General features: G+C 42.8%; 1 protein-coding gene across 1 annotated transcript in view; it reads left to right on the top strand.

The window, feature by feature from the left end:
• The window catches only part of RALGAPA2 (Ral GTPase activating protein catalytic subunit alpha 2), a 421,002-nt gene extending 405,527 nt beyond the window's left edge, over positions 1–15,475 (top strand). Inside the window, exons 39-40 of the mRNA XM_038744021.1 lie at positions 7,353–7,392; positions 11,227–15,475. Of these exons, the coding sequence (XP_038599949.1) occupies positions 7,353–7,357 (5 nt within the window). The 3' untranslated portion in view covers positions 7,358–7,392; positions 11,227–15,475. The remainder of the gene's footprint in view (positions 1–7,352; positions 7,393–11,226) is intronic.
• Positions 15,476–16,596: the final 1,121 nt, after the last annotated feature.

The following is a 16,596-nucleotide window of genomic DNA, read 5'->3' as shown; positions in this document are numbered from 1 at the left end:
GTGTGTGCCTGAGTGCCTGTTTGAGTGTCTACAATGACATTGTCAATGGGGAAGGAGAGAGGGTTTCTCTCTCCTAAAGTCTGTAATAATGGTATTTGTTAAGCACTCACTTTCATTCATTCAATCGTATTTATTGAGCGCTTACTGTGTGCAGAGCACTGTACTAAGCGCTTGGGAAGTAAAAGTTGGCAACATATAGAGATGGTCCCTACCCAACAGCGGGCTCACAGTCTAGAAGGGGGAGACAGACAACAAAACGTATTAACAAAATAAAATAAATAGAAGAAATATGTACAAGTTAAAATAGAGTAATAAATATGTACAAACATATATATATATATATATATATATATATATATATATATATATATATACAGGTGCTGTGGGGAGGGGAAGGAGGTAAGGCGGGGGATGGGAAGGGGAGGAGGGGGAGAGGAAGGAGGGGGCTCAGTCTGGGAAGACCTCCTGGGAAGGACTTACTATGTGCAAAGCACTGTTCTAAGCGCTGGGGGGATACAAGGTGATCAGCTTGTCCCACGTGGGGCTCAGAATCCTAATCCACATTTTACAGATGAGGTAACTGAGGCACAGAGAAGTTAAATGATATGCCCAAAGTCACACAGCCGATAAGTGGCAGAGCCGGGATTAGAACCCATGACCTCTGACTCCCAAGCTCGTGCTGTAGCCATGCTGCTTGTCTCCCCTGTATGCATTTGTCTTCATCCTCTTTCATAGATTGAGAAGCAGCTTGGCCTAGTGAGTAGAGCACGGCCCTGGGAGTAAGGAGGTCATGGGTTCTAATCCTGGCTCTGCCACATGTCTGCTCTGTGACCTTGGGCAAGTCACTTCACTTCTCCGTGCCTCAGTTACCTCACCTGTAAAATGGGGATTAAGACTGTGAGCCCCCTGTGGGACAGTGCACTGTGCTTCAGTGGGAATAATAATAATTGACGCCTGTCTATTTGTTTTGTTTGTCTCCCCGCCTCTAGACTGTGAGCCCGTTGTTGGGTAGGGATTGTCTCTACCTGTTGCCGAATTGTACTTTCTAGGCACTTAGTACAGTGCTCTATTTATTTATTTATTTATTTTATTTGTGCATATCTATTCTATTTTTATTTTATTTTGTTAGTATGTTTGGTTTTGTTCTCTGTCTCCCCCTTTTAGACTGTGAGCCCACTGTTGGGTAGGGACTGTCTCTATATGTTGCCAATTTGGACTTCCCAAGCGCTTAGTACAGTGCTCTGCACATAGTAAGCGCTCAATAAATACGATTGATGATGATGATGATGATGACAGGGACTTTGACGAACCTGATTTGCTTGTATTTCCCCCCAGCACTTAGTACAGTGTCTGCCATTCAGTATCTGCTTAACAAATACCATAAACATTATTATTATTACTATTATTACTATTATTATTATGTGTGGCACAGGTCCATCTGCCGGACATTCAGAAAGCCAACACTTAGGATAAAGAAACAAAAGTGGGGATCATTTGGGACCCAAAGTGGGTTCTATTGCTGACTTTCTCAGAGTCCATTCTGTATACTCTCCCAAGCGCTTAATAAAGTGCTCTGCACATAGTAAAGCACCCAGTAAATACCACTGAAGAAGATGATGGTGATGCATTTATTTCCACCAAGGTCAGTCAGCAATTGTATTTATTGAGTGCAGAGCACTGTACTAAGCACTTGGGAGAATACAATATAACAGAAGCATTCCCTGCCCACAGTGAGCCACAGTCTAGAGGGGGAGACAGTCATTAATATAAATAAATAAAATTACATATATATATATATATATATATATATATACATAAATATTGTGGGTTTGGGAATAGGGATGAATAAAGGGAGCAAGTCAATGTGGTGAAGAAGGGAGTGGGAGAATAGGAAAGGAAGGCTTAGTCAGGGAAGGCCTCACAGGTATGAGAGAGGGCTAATTTTGTTCAATTGACTAGATCTTTTCTTCACTGATCCTAACTAGCCCAATTTCACTAATTGGATAATTAAGAGTTCCACTATATTGGAAAAAGTAATTACGTCCTTAGCTCCCAGAAGTTCAGCAACTGTGGTGTCACTATTATCATTTATTCTCTGAATAGTATTTGAGTGCCTGCGGTGTGCAAAGCACTGAAAGAAGCACTAGGGGAAAAAATAACTGAGGTTGCATAGAAAAGTTGGACCCTGTGAGTATCATCAGATTACTGGGTTCTGTGTTAGGATCTTTTCAGCACACTGCAAGCTGCCGCTGAATATTTTAAGTTTAACCTTGGGGATTCTTATCTGGAATCTTTTAACTCTGTTCTGTCTTCTACCTTGGCTGCTAGTATACAGTCATAATCAGTCAATTGTACTTGTAATAATAATGGTATTTATTAAGCATATTACTATGTGACAGGCACCGTACTAAATACTGGGGTGGTAATAAGCAAATTGGTTGGACACATGTGGGGCAGGGGTTCACAGTCTTAATCCTCATTTTACAGATGAGGAAACTAAGGCATAGAGAAGTGAAGTGCTTTGCCCAAAGTCACAGCAGATAAGTGGCTGAGGTGGGATTAGAACGCATGACCTTCGGACTCCCAGACCGAGGCTCTATAATAATAATAATGGCATTTATTAAGCGCTTACTATGTGCAAAGCACTGTTCCAAGCGCTGGGGAGGTTTCAAGGCGATCAGGTTGTCCCATGGGAGGCTCACAGTCTTTATCCCCATTTTACAGATGTGGTTACTGAGGCACAAAGAAGTGAAGTGACTTGCCCAAAGTCACACAGCTGACAATTGGCAAAGACGGGATTTGAACCCATGACCTCTGATTCCAAAGCCTGTGCTCTTTCCACTGAGCCACGCTGCTTTTTGTAGGAATAATCCAGACCAACCCCAGGGTGAGATTGTATTCATTCAGCCGCAGATTGGCAGTCAGCGAAAATCAATCAATCAATCGTATTTATTGAGCGCTTACTGTGTGCAGAGCACTGTACTAAGCACTTGGGAAGTACAAATTGGCAACATATAGAGACAGTCCCTACCCAGCAGTGGGCTCACAGTCTAAACGGGGGAGACGGAGAACAAAACCAAACATACTAACAAAATAAAATAAATAGAATAGATATGTACAAGTAAAATAAATAAATAAGTAGAGTAATAAATATGTACAAACATATATACAGGTGATATATACAGGTGTTGGAAGGAACAGAAGGAAAAGCCCTCCTTGGTCCTATTTCTGCTCAGGCAGAGCCCGGCAAAGCATACTGATGAGAGGAATAAAACCATTCCTCTTCAGCAATTACAAACAAGGCCCTGTTGTGGGTTATATCCATCTGTCTTCCTGGATATTCATTCATTCATTCAATCATATTTGTTGAGCGCTTACTGTGTGCAGGGCACTGTACTAAGCGCTTGGGAAGTCCAAGTTGGCAACATATAGAGACGGTCCCTACCCAACAGTGGGCTCACAGTCTAGAAGAGGGAGACAGAGAACAAAACCAAACATATTAACAAAATAAAATAAATAGAATAAATATGTACAAATAAAATAGAGTAATAAATGCATACTAAGCGCTTCCTGTGTGCAGAGCACTGTATTAAGCACTTGGGAGAGGACGTTAGAACAATAAAGAGACGTATTCCCTATCATCTAGTTGCCCACACCCCACCTCTGGCCCAGAACGCTCTCCTCCTTCCTATATTCATTCATGACTAAGTACTGATATAGGCAGGGCCAGGAATGGAAACTGAGGAAGAGATTAATACAACATACCTTGGGTAGTTAGGCAGCATGGCTTAGTGGAAAGAGCAAGAGCCCAGGAGTCAGGAGACCCCAGTCCTAATCCCATCTCTATCACTTCAGTAATCAATTGATGGTATTTAGTGAGTGCTTCTTTTAGACTGTGAGCCCACTGTTGGGTAGGGACTGTCTCTATATGTTGCCAACTTGTACTTCCCAAGCGCTTAGTACAGTGCTCTGCACACAGTAAGCGCTCAATAAATACGATTGATTGATTGATTGCTTACTATGTGCAGAGCACTGTATTAAGCACTTGGGTGAGAACAACAACCCTGTTATTTTATACTCTCCCAAACAGTACAGTGTTCTGCACACAGTAAGTGCTCAAGTACAATAGATTGATTATAGTCCAGCAGAGTTGCTGGACACTTTCCTGGCCCCCGCTGTGTGACCTTGGGCAAGTCACTTGGCTTCTCCGTGCCTAAGTTTCTTTATCTTTGAAACAGGGATTCGATCCTTGTTCTGCCTTCCCTTTAGACTGTGAACTCCATGTGGAACAGAGACTGTTGCTGACTGTGTCGTATCTACCTCAGGGCTCAGTACATAGAAAGTGCTTAGTGAATAGTAGTAGTAGTAGTAGTAGTAGTAGTAGTAGTAGTAGTAGTAGTAGTAGTAGTAGTAGTAGTAGTAGTAGTAGTAGTAGTAGTAGTAGTAGTAGTAGTAGTAGTAGTAGTAGTAGTAGTAGTAGTAGTAGTAGTAGTAGTAGTAGTAGTAGTAGCTGCTCTTCTCTTATCAGAGAAGCAGCATGGCTCAGTGGAAAGAGCCCGGGCTTTGGAGTCAGAGGTCATGGGTTCAAATCCCAGCTCCGCCACTTGTCAGCTGGGTGACTTTGGGCAAGTCACTTCACTTCTCTGGGCCTCAGTTCCCTCATCTGTAAAATGGGGGTGAAGACTGGGAGCCTCACGTGGGATAACCTGACCACCTTGTAACCTCCCCAGCGCTTAGAACAGTGCTTTGCGCATAGTAAGTGCTTAATAAATGTCATTATTATTATTATTATCAGATGCATTGGTGAGAACCATGATGCGAATTTCCAGTGGGAGAAGACTGTGAGAATCCTAGAATCTCACAGATGTTCCTTTTCTTCCAGTGGCCTTCGATCAAATCAGGGAAGGACATTGTGAATGAATACAACCACATCCCCCTCCAGCAGGAAGGTGACTTATAGGGATTTTAGATAGGGGCTCTCCAGTCCTTCATTTGTGGGCTTTCAAGCACATGGATTTTCAATACTTAGCATGGCCATCGGGCTAATCATTACTGTTGGTATCACTGGGAAAATCCACATTGCCACTGTAGCCAAGGATGAAGCCTTCTTTCCACATTTCATGCTGCTCTGATGACACTGAACACAGCAACGGAAATAAAGCAATGAGAGTGGGGAGGTGGTAAAAACTGAATCAAAGAAAAGCCAGCCCTCCCTCTCACCTTTACCCTGCCATTTGCCTGATGTATGACCTTGGGCAAGTCACTTAACTGCTAGGCTTTAATCTCCTTGTGGGTAGAGATCGGGTGTACCGACTCTACTGTACTGTACTCCATTCACTCATTCATTCAGTCATATTTATTGAGCACTTACTGTATGCAGAGCACTGTACTAAGCGCTTGGGAAGCACAAGTCGGCAACAGCACTTAGTACAGTGCTGTATATATGGTGAGCACTCAATGCCATTGATTGATTGATTGAACGTCTCTGTGCCTCGACTTCTTCATCTACATAATGGGGGCATAATATCTTTCTCCCTGTTGCTTAGACCGTGAGCCTCATTTGGGACAGGGTCTGTGTCTAATCTATGTTGCATCTACCCTACTTAGTACAGTACAGGCACATAATAAGCGCTTAACATATACCACCCTCACTGTGCCTTGTTCTCACCTGTCACACCGTCGACCCCTGGCCCACGTCATCCCCCTGGCCTATAACCCTCTGCCCATCCGCCAAGCTAGCTCTCTTGCTCCCTTCAAGGCCCTACTGAGAGCTCACCTCCTCCAGGAGGCCTTCCCAGACTGAGCCCCCTCCTTCTTCTCCCCCTCTTCCCCCTCTCCATCTCCCCCGCCTTACCTCCTTCCCCTCCCCACAGCACCTGTATATATGTATATGTTTGTATGTATTTATTACTCTATTTTATTTGTACATATTTATTCTATTCATTTTATTTTGTTAATATGTTTTGTTCTCTGTCTCCCTCTTCTAGACTGTGAGCCCACTGTTGGGTAGGGACCGTCTCTACATGTTGCCAACTTGTACTTCCCAAGCGCTTAGTACGGTGCTCTGCACACAGTAAGCGCTCAATAAATACGATTGAATGAATGAATATTCCGCAATAACTGTGATTATTACTAGGACAAGGAAGATTCTGTTGCTTATTTCTGTAAAGATTGCGTGTGCCCTCAAGAGTCTTGATCCAAATTTCCCTTCTCTAAAATCAGTGTGTTTGGAGAGAAAGTATCCAGGATCCACCCACTGGAGTTTATGAAACATTTCAAAACCTCCAGGACACTAACCCTAGAAATGTGAAGTTTAGTACTTGGAAGGATCTCATCTGGGCCTGCCTTTGAATTCCAGCCTCTTAATGGAAATTGAGCCTTGTAATTCATTTTAATCAAAACACTTCTCCCCTTTCTGGTCTGTAAGTTTCTTGTGGGTCAGGCTCGTGACTGCCTACTCTATTGCATTGGATTCTCTCTAGCACTTAATTCATTCAATCGTATTTATTGAGTGCTTACTGTGTGCAGAGCACTGTACTAAGCGCTTGGGAGAGTACAACAATAGACACATTGCCTGCCCACAACGAGCTCATAGTATAGAGGTGGGGAGACAGGCATCAATATAAGTAAACAGGCATCAATATAACAGTGCTCTGCACACAGTAAGTGCTCAGTGATTATGATGGATAGATTATATGGTCTGCTATTCAAATTCTGTTTTAACTTGGATTCTTGAGAAGTATTAACAACTGTTCATATACGTTTACTTTTCAGCAATGATCAAGTATTCACTTTACAAGGCACCAGACTTTTAATTATTTTAATTTCATAGTGTAAATTGGATTACGCTGCTTTTATAGTGATGGCTTTAGATGTAATATCAGTGCATACTGAATTGCAAGAATTCACTAGCTTAAATGTCTGTTGACTGTGTGGAATCATTGTGGGCAGGGAATGTGGCTGTTACATATTGTATTGTACTCTCCCAAGCACTTAGTACAGTACTCTGCACACAGTAAGTGCTCAATAAATACGCCCGCATGAAGGTTCAAGTTAGAGCAATAGCTATAAAGCATGGCATAGTGGAAAGAGCTCAGGCTTAGGAGTCAGAGGTCATGGGTTCTAATCCCAGCCCCACCACTGACCAGCTGTGTGACTTTGGGCAAGTCAGACTTCTCTGTGCCTCAGTTCCCTCATATGTAAAATGGGGATTAAGACTGTGAGCCCCACGTGGCACAACCTGATTACCTTGTATCTACCCCAGTGCTTAGAACAGTACTCAGCACATAGTAAGCACTTAACAAATGCCATTATTATTATCATTCTTATATGATTTTATGTTTTCCTTTCAGATTGAAATGTGTAAAGGCCTCATTTTGGTCATCAAAAAAGGTAAGACTGATGCTTCATGAGTGACTAACTGGCATCCTTCTGTCACTAACATTAAGTTAATTAAGCACTTCTCTAACAAACCCTCCCCCACCCATTTCCGTGTTCTCCCGCTAGCCTGTAAACTCATTATGGGCAAGGAGCATGTCTGCTGATTCTGTTGTATCGTACTCTCCCGCACTCTTAGTTCAGTGCTCTGCACACAGTAAGCGCTCAATAAATACCATCGATTGGTTGACTGATTCCTTTCCTCTCTGCTGCTATTCTTTCCTCCTAAAGAGAATTCCAAGCATCAGGCTAAACAAAGTGACCTGACCAAACAGCAGCCTTAGCAGCCCTACCAACTGCACTAGTAGGATCTCCCTGTCCCTGCATGTCAGCTGAAAGCACATATTTCTTCTTTCTTGGGCTCCTATTTGCTTCGGGCAGAATCTGACACCAACACCTGCCAGGCTGGAAAATGTCTTTGTTGCTTGCACTTTTGTTTGGATTGCTTCAGGGGAGCCAATGGGAGTTGAGCCCATTGCCTTTTTTGTTGCCTAAGCACTATGGAATAAGATCTTGAGATGGGGCCCGATAAGCAGTGGCACGTGCTGGGCCCCATTGAGTTAGCCCAGCTTAACTAATGCTTCTCTTTTCGGGGGGTGGGAGATGTCGGGGGAGGGGGTGCAGATTGCTGAGCTTGGACCTCTCAATGGGACAGCTGGGGGAGGAGGAAAAGGAAACAAAGGAAATCCCCCCCAGAGGGCCCTGAACCTGGGGACTGAGGTTCGGAGCCAGAGCCTGCAGGCCTGGTCACCCCCCAGGTGTCACCTCTTTGGCATCTGCAATTCCGGGGTTGGGGGTTCCCCAGATCTCTGAAGAGTGGAAGGACGCAGCCTGATGGCAGGCAATGGGCCGACTGACCACACTCACCAGTAGGAAGGCAGGGCTGAGACCGAAGGGCCGAAATGTTGATAAGGTTCCTTGAGAGAGGCCTGCTTCATCCCAAGGAGGCTCTAAGTGGGCAGCTGTCAGATAGGAAGTAGCAGATTGATGAATGGCTATTTATTCTTCACATCGTACAAGTGTCGGGTACAAGCAGTCCATTACCTCCATCAGATGAAATGATGATTTTAGATGTTTATCCTAAAATATTTGTGTTTCTTTAAAGCCCCTTCAGTAAGAATGGGACTCAACCCAGTTTGCCGAAGAGGAGGCATTTATTTCCTCAGGGGAGTGGGCCCCTTTGGCCCAGAACTGAATGTTCTTGCCTTAGGAATGGATTTGGCCCAACCTTTTCATTATTCCTATAAACTGAACCTCGGGGTGGCCTCTGAATGCTAAGGCAAGTCATAAATTTTTAGGCTGCCATATTCGAAGTCTTGAAAAGGGATTTGTAAAATCTCTCCCTTTCAGAGTTATTTGCTAGCATCTTGTGTACGTGTGGGTGTGCTCCTGTTTTCTTTGACAAAAGCAGTGAAGTGGGCTTGAGTATGTATATTAGCCGAACAGAGATCCAAGCTTCCATTACAAGAAAAAGGCCAAGTAATTAGAGTTCGTGCCAGACAGCTTGCAAGTGGAATTATAATTTTGGTATGAAAGCCTTTATCTTTTGCGGTTATTGCTTGCTCATTCTGCAGCTGCTGTCTCCCTATCAATCAGAGGGGTTTTAAAGGGAGCTTCAAGGTTGATTGCATAGTTAAGGACTTGCCAGAAGAAAGTTTCTGACTGATGGAATGTACAAACTCAAGAGGGGCTAATGGAATGTCGTGGGTGATTCAGAGTGTCTAGGTGTGGCTGATCCCCGCCTGCCTGTTTGAACTGCGCTGCTTTTCATGGGCACAGGAGTTGTATTGTTGAAGAGCTTGCAGGAATATTGCTTGAGCTTGCCGGGTTGGCGAAATTTGTATTTTGACCATCTGCCATTCTGTTTTTAACGCAACGTACACCCCTCCTTTCTCCCCACCCCGAGGAGAACAGAACCCTTCTCCTAATCCAGAACTAACAAAGGTCTATTTTTTCATCGTCAATTCATGTGAACCATAGCTCGCATTTTACGTTGATTTACAAAGGGATGGGTTTTTTCCCCCTTTCCCCCTCAGTGTACCTGACTGGTAAGTCTGAGAGAAAGAATTCTTGTTCATGTCGGATCTTTGGGACAACTGGTGGGGTATGGATTTTAGAGCAAAAAATAATAGTAATAATAATAATGGCACTTATTAAGCGCTTACTATGTGCCAAGCACTGTTCTAAGCGCTGGGGAGGTTACAAGGTGATCAGATTGTCCCCCGGGGGGTTCACAGTCTTCATCCCCATTTTACAGTTGCGGTCACTGAGGCACAGAGAAGTTAAGTGACATGCCCAAAGTCACACAGCTGACAAGTGGCAGAGCTGGGGATAAACAGCAGAGAGCTCCCATGTGTACTGATCTGTTTAAATGTGATCACTTTCCATTAGGCTGTTAATTTTGAAGGGGAAGCACATTTATTGCAGTGCCAGAGTGTGAGGGAGTGTGGTCCCTGATAGCGTGGTCCCTCATCTTTGTCACAAGCAAGGACAAAATAGGGCGCTGCTCAATCAACGGTATTTATTGAGCACTTACTGTTTGCAGAGCTGCCCTCGATGAGTTTACAGTCTAGAGGGGTAATGGCAAGTGTCACTATGTTGCCAAGTATGTCTGGCAGGCAGGAACACAAGGAAAGAGGGGCCTCTTAGAAGTGAACCCAAGTAGACACACCCAAGGAACAAAGGACCCCCTTCTAGACTGTGAGCCTTTTCTAGACTTCTAGTCCCCCATCTAGACTGTGAGCCCATTATGGTAATGACCATCTCTGTTGCCGATTTGTACTCCCCAAGCGCTTAGTACAGTGCTCTGCACACAGTAAGCGCACGATAAATATGATGGAATGAATGAAAGGACCCAGCAATCTTTGGTTTGTAGGGACTCTGCTTATTAGGTTTGGTCTGGAGACTCCTTGGCCAGAGAAAATATAAGCTGTGGTTAAGCAGAGATGGAGGTTATTCATGGACTGACCCCCTGAAGGGATCCCTATCTAATGGCTTTCAAATGCAAAGTGTTGAAACAACTAAAAGGTGAGGCAAGCTGATAAAATAGACACACTTCCTTGGAGCTTTGTTCAGAGACAGTTGTATGAGGAAACCTTTGTTATACTGTATAACAGTTTAAAAATATTTCCCCAGGAAGCTGATGAAATGGCATTCTCACTTACTGAACTGCCTCAAGGGAGTCCAAACTACACTAGCAACAACAGAGCGTGGTTGCAACAGGCGCTTTTCTACATCTCAGAGCATGATTGTAATTGCTCTGGGAAATAGGAGTTGTACACATGCACGCTTTAATTTTAGAGTGCAATAGCTGTATCCTCATCTGTTCTCATTCAGAGAGCCATTTAATCCTGACCTCAAATCATAGATACCTTTTGGGAATAACTGAGTTGTAACAATGTATAAAATATCATTGTGTAAATAGTTGTAGACTTCATTAGCATCATCAGGGATTTACTACCGTCTGCATAAAGTATTAACATTGCTTTCTTGGATACAGGTGATATCATCACAGGTTTCTTCCCTCCTCCCAGCCCTGGCCAATATATGCCCATCTTCTAGAGCTAACAGATGAATTTCCCAGTATATATACTGGGGAGATGTCATGTCAATAAGAAACATCCAGGGTTTGGCCCCACACATAAGCCAATCTTAACATTATTATGCATGAGCCATTAAAGGGGAATTAATCCCATTTCTTCTCAGCGTTTTTATTATTTATTGAATCGTTTACAAAAAAAGAATCGGCAACTCTTGTTCTCAAGTCCTTTTCCTCTGCTTTCTTTCCAGGTTTTCTCACTACCAGTGCAAGTGCTGACCTAGCTTGTAACTGTTGGAGTAGAATGGGAAGGGCAGATTTCCCCATCACTGTCATGGGCCACGAAACTCTCTGGGAAACTTCATCGTTCAGCTAGTGCTTTCAACAAATCTACATTTGGAAGCCCAAAGTCAGCTCCGTATTTCTTTCAACTCTGAAGAGGCAAGATCAGCTGCAATGTCAATAGGAAGACTCTGTGGGTCTCCAAGAAAGGATTTTCTTTCACACAGTCGTAATTCCTTTCAAAGAAGAAAAGCTTACTGATTAACAAATATCAGTTTAGTTATCCCATGTGCACTTGTTGTGGAAACTACAGGTGATTCCTAAATGGCTTTGATAAGTATAGCTGGTAATTGGTTTGGTGTAACGCAAGTCATTTTCCCTTGTTACAGATGCACAGGCACAGTTATCCTAGGAGGGCGATCGAACAGCCATCGAAACCAACGCTCCACTAAATTTCCTCTCCTTATGTTTGTCGACTGAAATAATATTGGGATTTGGGGATCTATGATCCATTCAAAAATCGGTGCAGAAGTGGCTTCACATTAACTCAATTTAATGCCCATCACTTCCTGTTCGGGTGGAAGCGATTTTCCATCAGACACTATCAATCCGTTGCAACAGAGGACTCCTTGTAGTCCTGAAGTGAACTGTCAATCATCACATCCAGCAGGCAGCACCTTAGTCCCAGTCTCATTCCCCGTCTCCTGAAGAAACAGCCACATCATCTCTCATACGTACAACTGCCTGATGCCTCTTCCTCCCTCATCGCCTTGTTTTCTGTCATCCCAAAAGGAGATGGGGAGGGAATGCTGAAGAGTGCTACCCTACTCTAGCAGGGGTGGGAGACATCTTAGTGGCAGAGGAGTGTTCTCTGCCCACACCCCTGAGTCCTGTCTCTGTCATCATCCCTTCCCCAGGGCAGACCAGAGTGACCAGGAAAGGGGTGCTATGACAGAACCTCTGTGGATGTGCTTGCTTCCATTGCCACATTAGCCACTGCCTCTGCCTGGCTCTTCCAGCTCCAAGTGGGGACACCCAGGGGGTGCTCAATAACTGACATCAGTCCTACTGCTTCTGAGTTGCTCTGGCTTCAGAGCTTGTTGGTATGTTTTGCTATGTTTGCGGAGCACATTTTTATTCCTGGCCCCAATCTTCCCAGGATGCTGAGCACGTCCAACTGCTAGAATTGCAAGCACTTCTCCATGCTATGGTGAGAAATTTGCTAGAATTCAGTGGGCTAGTGGAATTAATGAGCTGAAGTGTCTCTACATCAAATTTAACCTCTTTTAAAAAGGCCATCCTGGGAAAATGTTGGTCTGTCTATTTTACCTCCAGTTGCCTAAGATTTAGAGTCACTTCAAGCTCCGGGGCTAGGACTACAGTGAACTACAGCCAAGGGAGAGAGGTGGAGCATAGTAGAGCTGCTGAGTGTCTGGGACCATTTTTCAGCATTTCTGAGGCAGAGCTCTTCTGTTTAAGGTTCCAAAGATAAATCAATATTTGGTGACATTTTGCTTTTTCCTCATTTCCTCTTTCCCTTTACAATCTCTGGCCTGCCACTCCTGTATTAAATCCGGTGTTTGTCTTCCTGAGCGACTTCTTCCGCCAATGCTAAGACTCGGTAAGCGCACCCTGGCCCTTAACTTTGTACCTGGGACTGAAAGTGGGCATGCGCAGAAGTCAGAGCAGGAACCCATAACCCTGTCAGAAGGCACAACTCAAACTTTGACCCTCAACCCCTCTCGTCTTCCCCAGTGACAGCCGAGGGGACAGTTTGGGGGACTCTGATATGGGGCACATGTGGGCTGGTAGGTGAAGAGGAGAGTGGACCTAGGGGAAGGCTAAAAATATAAACCTGCGAAAGGCACACACAGACACATGGAATTCTGGAGTGAGATAATCCAGAGGAATTAAAATAAAAATTAAATTAATTAATAAATTTAATAATTATTAAATAATTATTAAAATAACATTGCATGACTTGCAAAGTTGTGTTCCGATGTCTAAGGGAATGCCACTGTTTCAAGAAGGATGTTGAAAAGCCAACCATTAACAGGAAATGTCTCACCTGCCATCTATTTTTAGGAAGTGTCACAGCAAAGTTGAGTATAAAGGCAGTCACTTCTGACCATCATGGAAAGTACTGCCAAGTTTTGGCATCTTAATTGGACCTATCACCTTCCCCTTTTGGTGACCCCAAATTCCTTGGGCTAACATGTTTTGTGTATGTAATTAAAATTCCAATAATCAAGTAATTGTTTGGGATATCCGGGGAAACACACAACAATAAAATGGACTTGCAGCAGAATTTCTGGGCTTGGAGCTGCTCTGAAATTATGAAACATTTGCAGAATCTGAAACCATCAGTTTCCATCAATTGATATATAAGGGCATTTGGGTGGGAAATAAGTAATTTTACAAGCATGTCAACATAGAAGGCAGAGTTAACTCTTCCTTGTTTATATTGCACCATCGCACTGTGGATCTGTCTTACTGAAGGAGGAATATGTACTATGCCCCTAATTGATGACTTTCACCAGAGGTTGGCAAAAAAAAAAACCCAAAAAACACTATTTACTTACTATAGGCTAAATGAATCTTAGTTCATGCCTTATTGTCCAAGGCTAAATATATTCACATCATCTTGCCCAGGTCATTTTTTGATCCAGAGGTTAAAAAATAGTTTTCTTACTACACTTCCCAAAGTGGTTCTGAATTAGAAATGTTTGCTACTAAATAAATGTGTGTGTGTATATCTTTTGAAATTGGAAAGATCAATTCATTTGTTAGAAAAGCCAATACTGCACCTTTGCAAAAAATGTCTTTTGACTAAATGTATAAAGAAATGATAATCACAGTTAACACATACCTTAGACATCCATGCTGACATGTCGCATTAACAGGTCAACCATCAGTGAACGTAAAGTGCCCCTAATTAGGTCTCAGTGTGATATGACTTGATGGTTTGAAAGCAGTTCTCACGTATTTTTATGATGTTCTGGATCTTAAAATACACCCAGCACTGGCTCTCAATATGGGCTTTGCACTTTCTAAAAAGTAATTCAGAAAGGTAAGGAAATTGAAACACAAGCAAGTGACCTGAGACAAAAAAGAAAATCCAGTTAAGATGTAATTATTACAAGTGTCTTTCAAAATATGCAGTTAATGAGTTAATGCTGCAATCTCTGGGGACTAGAGGGTAATGAATGAGACAGGGCCTTACAAGAATCCTGCAGATTCAGCAATGCACAGGCTCAACTTCCCCTTCCTGAAGTCCTCAGGTTTAGCTAACCTGTTCTTCCAAGATTTTGACTTTATTTTTAATGCTCTGATCAATACTTTAAAATTGACTGTGATTTCTTATATGGAGTTTTGTTTGTTTATCTCAATTGAAGGGGAATTTCTATAGAAACGAAATTCACTATGGACTCCATTTTTTTTTTAGTTGCACTCACGAGGTCTGTATACTTAAGTGAATGTTTCTTTCTGTTTTCAGATCTCTGGTGTTTAGTGAATGTAAATAAGGAAAAGAATTTGATAAATATTTACAGTAAAATTAAGTTCTACTGTATTTTTTTCTTTTGGATTTATTATTTCACAATTGTCACGGAAATCCAGCTTTTAGGTGAATTTATGTTAAAGTTTTTGGACCGGGCTCCGCAAGTTTATACCACTCATGACACTCGTTCAGGGCCAAGCTTAGACTTCCCCCTCCCTACCTCCTCTCCCCCACCAAACTCCTTCTCTGTCTCCCGTGGTGTGTCCACTGTCCAATTAACCAGAAAAGGCAGAGAGGGATGCTCCATTCTTCAACTTGGTTTCATCTTCCTCTCAGTTTAGCATAGCAGTGTTATGCTGTCTGACCTAGGGACATGCTGCTACAGTGTCTGAGAGACACTGTAGAAAGGTGCCTGTTTTAAATGCTAGGCAAAATTATTTTTTTTTGTAAATTTAGGGGTAAATTTTGTAAATTTATGACTCCAATCATAGAGTCATACCCTAGAAACAAATGCAGATAAGTTGTTACAGTTGATGCCGGCCACTTGATTTTTTTATTTTAGTTGAGATTTTTCTTTTCTTAATTCTAATTTAATGTGTCAAAAAAATTAATTACAAAAGTAGAATTTGGGTGCTGCAAGTTTAATTTGTTTTCATTCTGATTGTTTGATAGAAGGATATGGTTGTTCTTAATGTGCAATAAATTACATGTTGAATTCAGTGGAGTAGTTCAGATGGCATTTTTCCCACATGAGACTTAAAAGTTTACCTCTTAAAATTAGATACCACCATTGCCAGAAATTCTGCAGAGATAATTATCAAAATTCCTTCTTTGTTCCACAGCACTGCAGCAAAAAAAAAGTGAGATGAAAAGGAAAGTCGAGTTCACCGCATTACTGTTCAAACAGTACCTTAGCTTGAGAGGGATGAAGAGTGCTGGGGTGTATGTAGAAGGAGAGAGCTGACTGAATGCCTTAAAGCCAATGGTTAGAAATTTCTGCTTGATAATAATAATAATGGCATTTATTAAGTGCTTACTATGTGCACAGCACTGTTCTATGCAGAGAGAAATAGGCAGCCATTGGAAGCTTTTGAGGAGTGGAGAGATATGTGCAGAATGGCTTTTAGAAAAGTGAGCCAGGCGACAGTGAGTGGCCTAGTGGCAAGGGCATGGGATTCAGAGGTTAATAATAATAATAATGGCATTTATTAAACACTTACTATGTGCAAAGCGCTGTTCTAAGCACTGGGGAGATTACAAGGTGATCAGGTTGTACCACGGGGGGCTCACAGTCTTAATCCCCATTTTACAGATGAGGTAACTGAGGCCCAGAGAAGTTAAATGACTTGCCCAAAGTCACACAGCTGACAGTTGGCGGAGCCAGGATTTGAACCCATGACCTCTGACTCCAAAGCCCGTGCTCAGAGGATGTGGGTTTTAGTGTCGGCTCTGCCTCACGTCTGCCGTGTGGCCTTGGTCAAGTCACTTAACTTCTCTGTGCCTCATTTACTTCACCTATAAAATGGGGATTAAGACTGTGAGCCACATCTGGGACGGGGACCGTGTCCAACCTGATTACCTTGAATCTACCCAAGTTCTTAGAACAGTGCTTGGCACAAGGTAAGTGCTTAATAAATACCATTAATTATTATTATTACCTGGGTTCTAATCCTGGCTCTGCCCCTTGTCCTCTATATGACCTTGGGTAAGTCCCTTTATACTCTGCCTGTTTCCTCATCTGGAAAATGGGGAGTAAATCCTTGTCCCTCCTACTTAGACTGTGAGCCATATGAGGACAGGCACTATGTTCAATCTGATGATCTTGTATCTACCTCAGGGC

Source organism: Tachyglossus aculeatus, chromosome 1 (genome assembly GCF_015852505.1).
Source record: "Tachyglossus aculeatus isolate mTacAcu1 chromosome 1, mTacAcu1.pri, whole genome shotgun sequence".
Lineage (NCBI taxonomy): Eukaryota > Metazoa > Chordata > Mammalia > Monotremata > Tachyglossidae > Tachyglossus > Tachyglossus aculeatus.
Note: the sequence above shows the minus strand (reverse complement) of the source record. Positions and strands in the feature narration are given on the sequence as shown.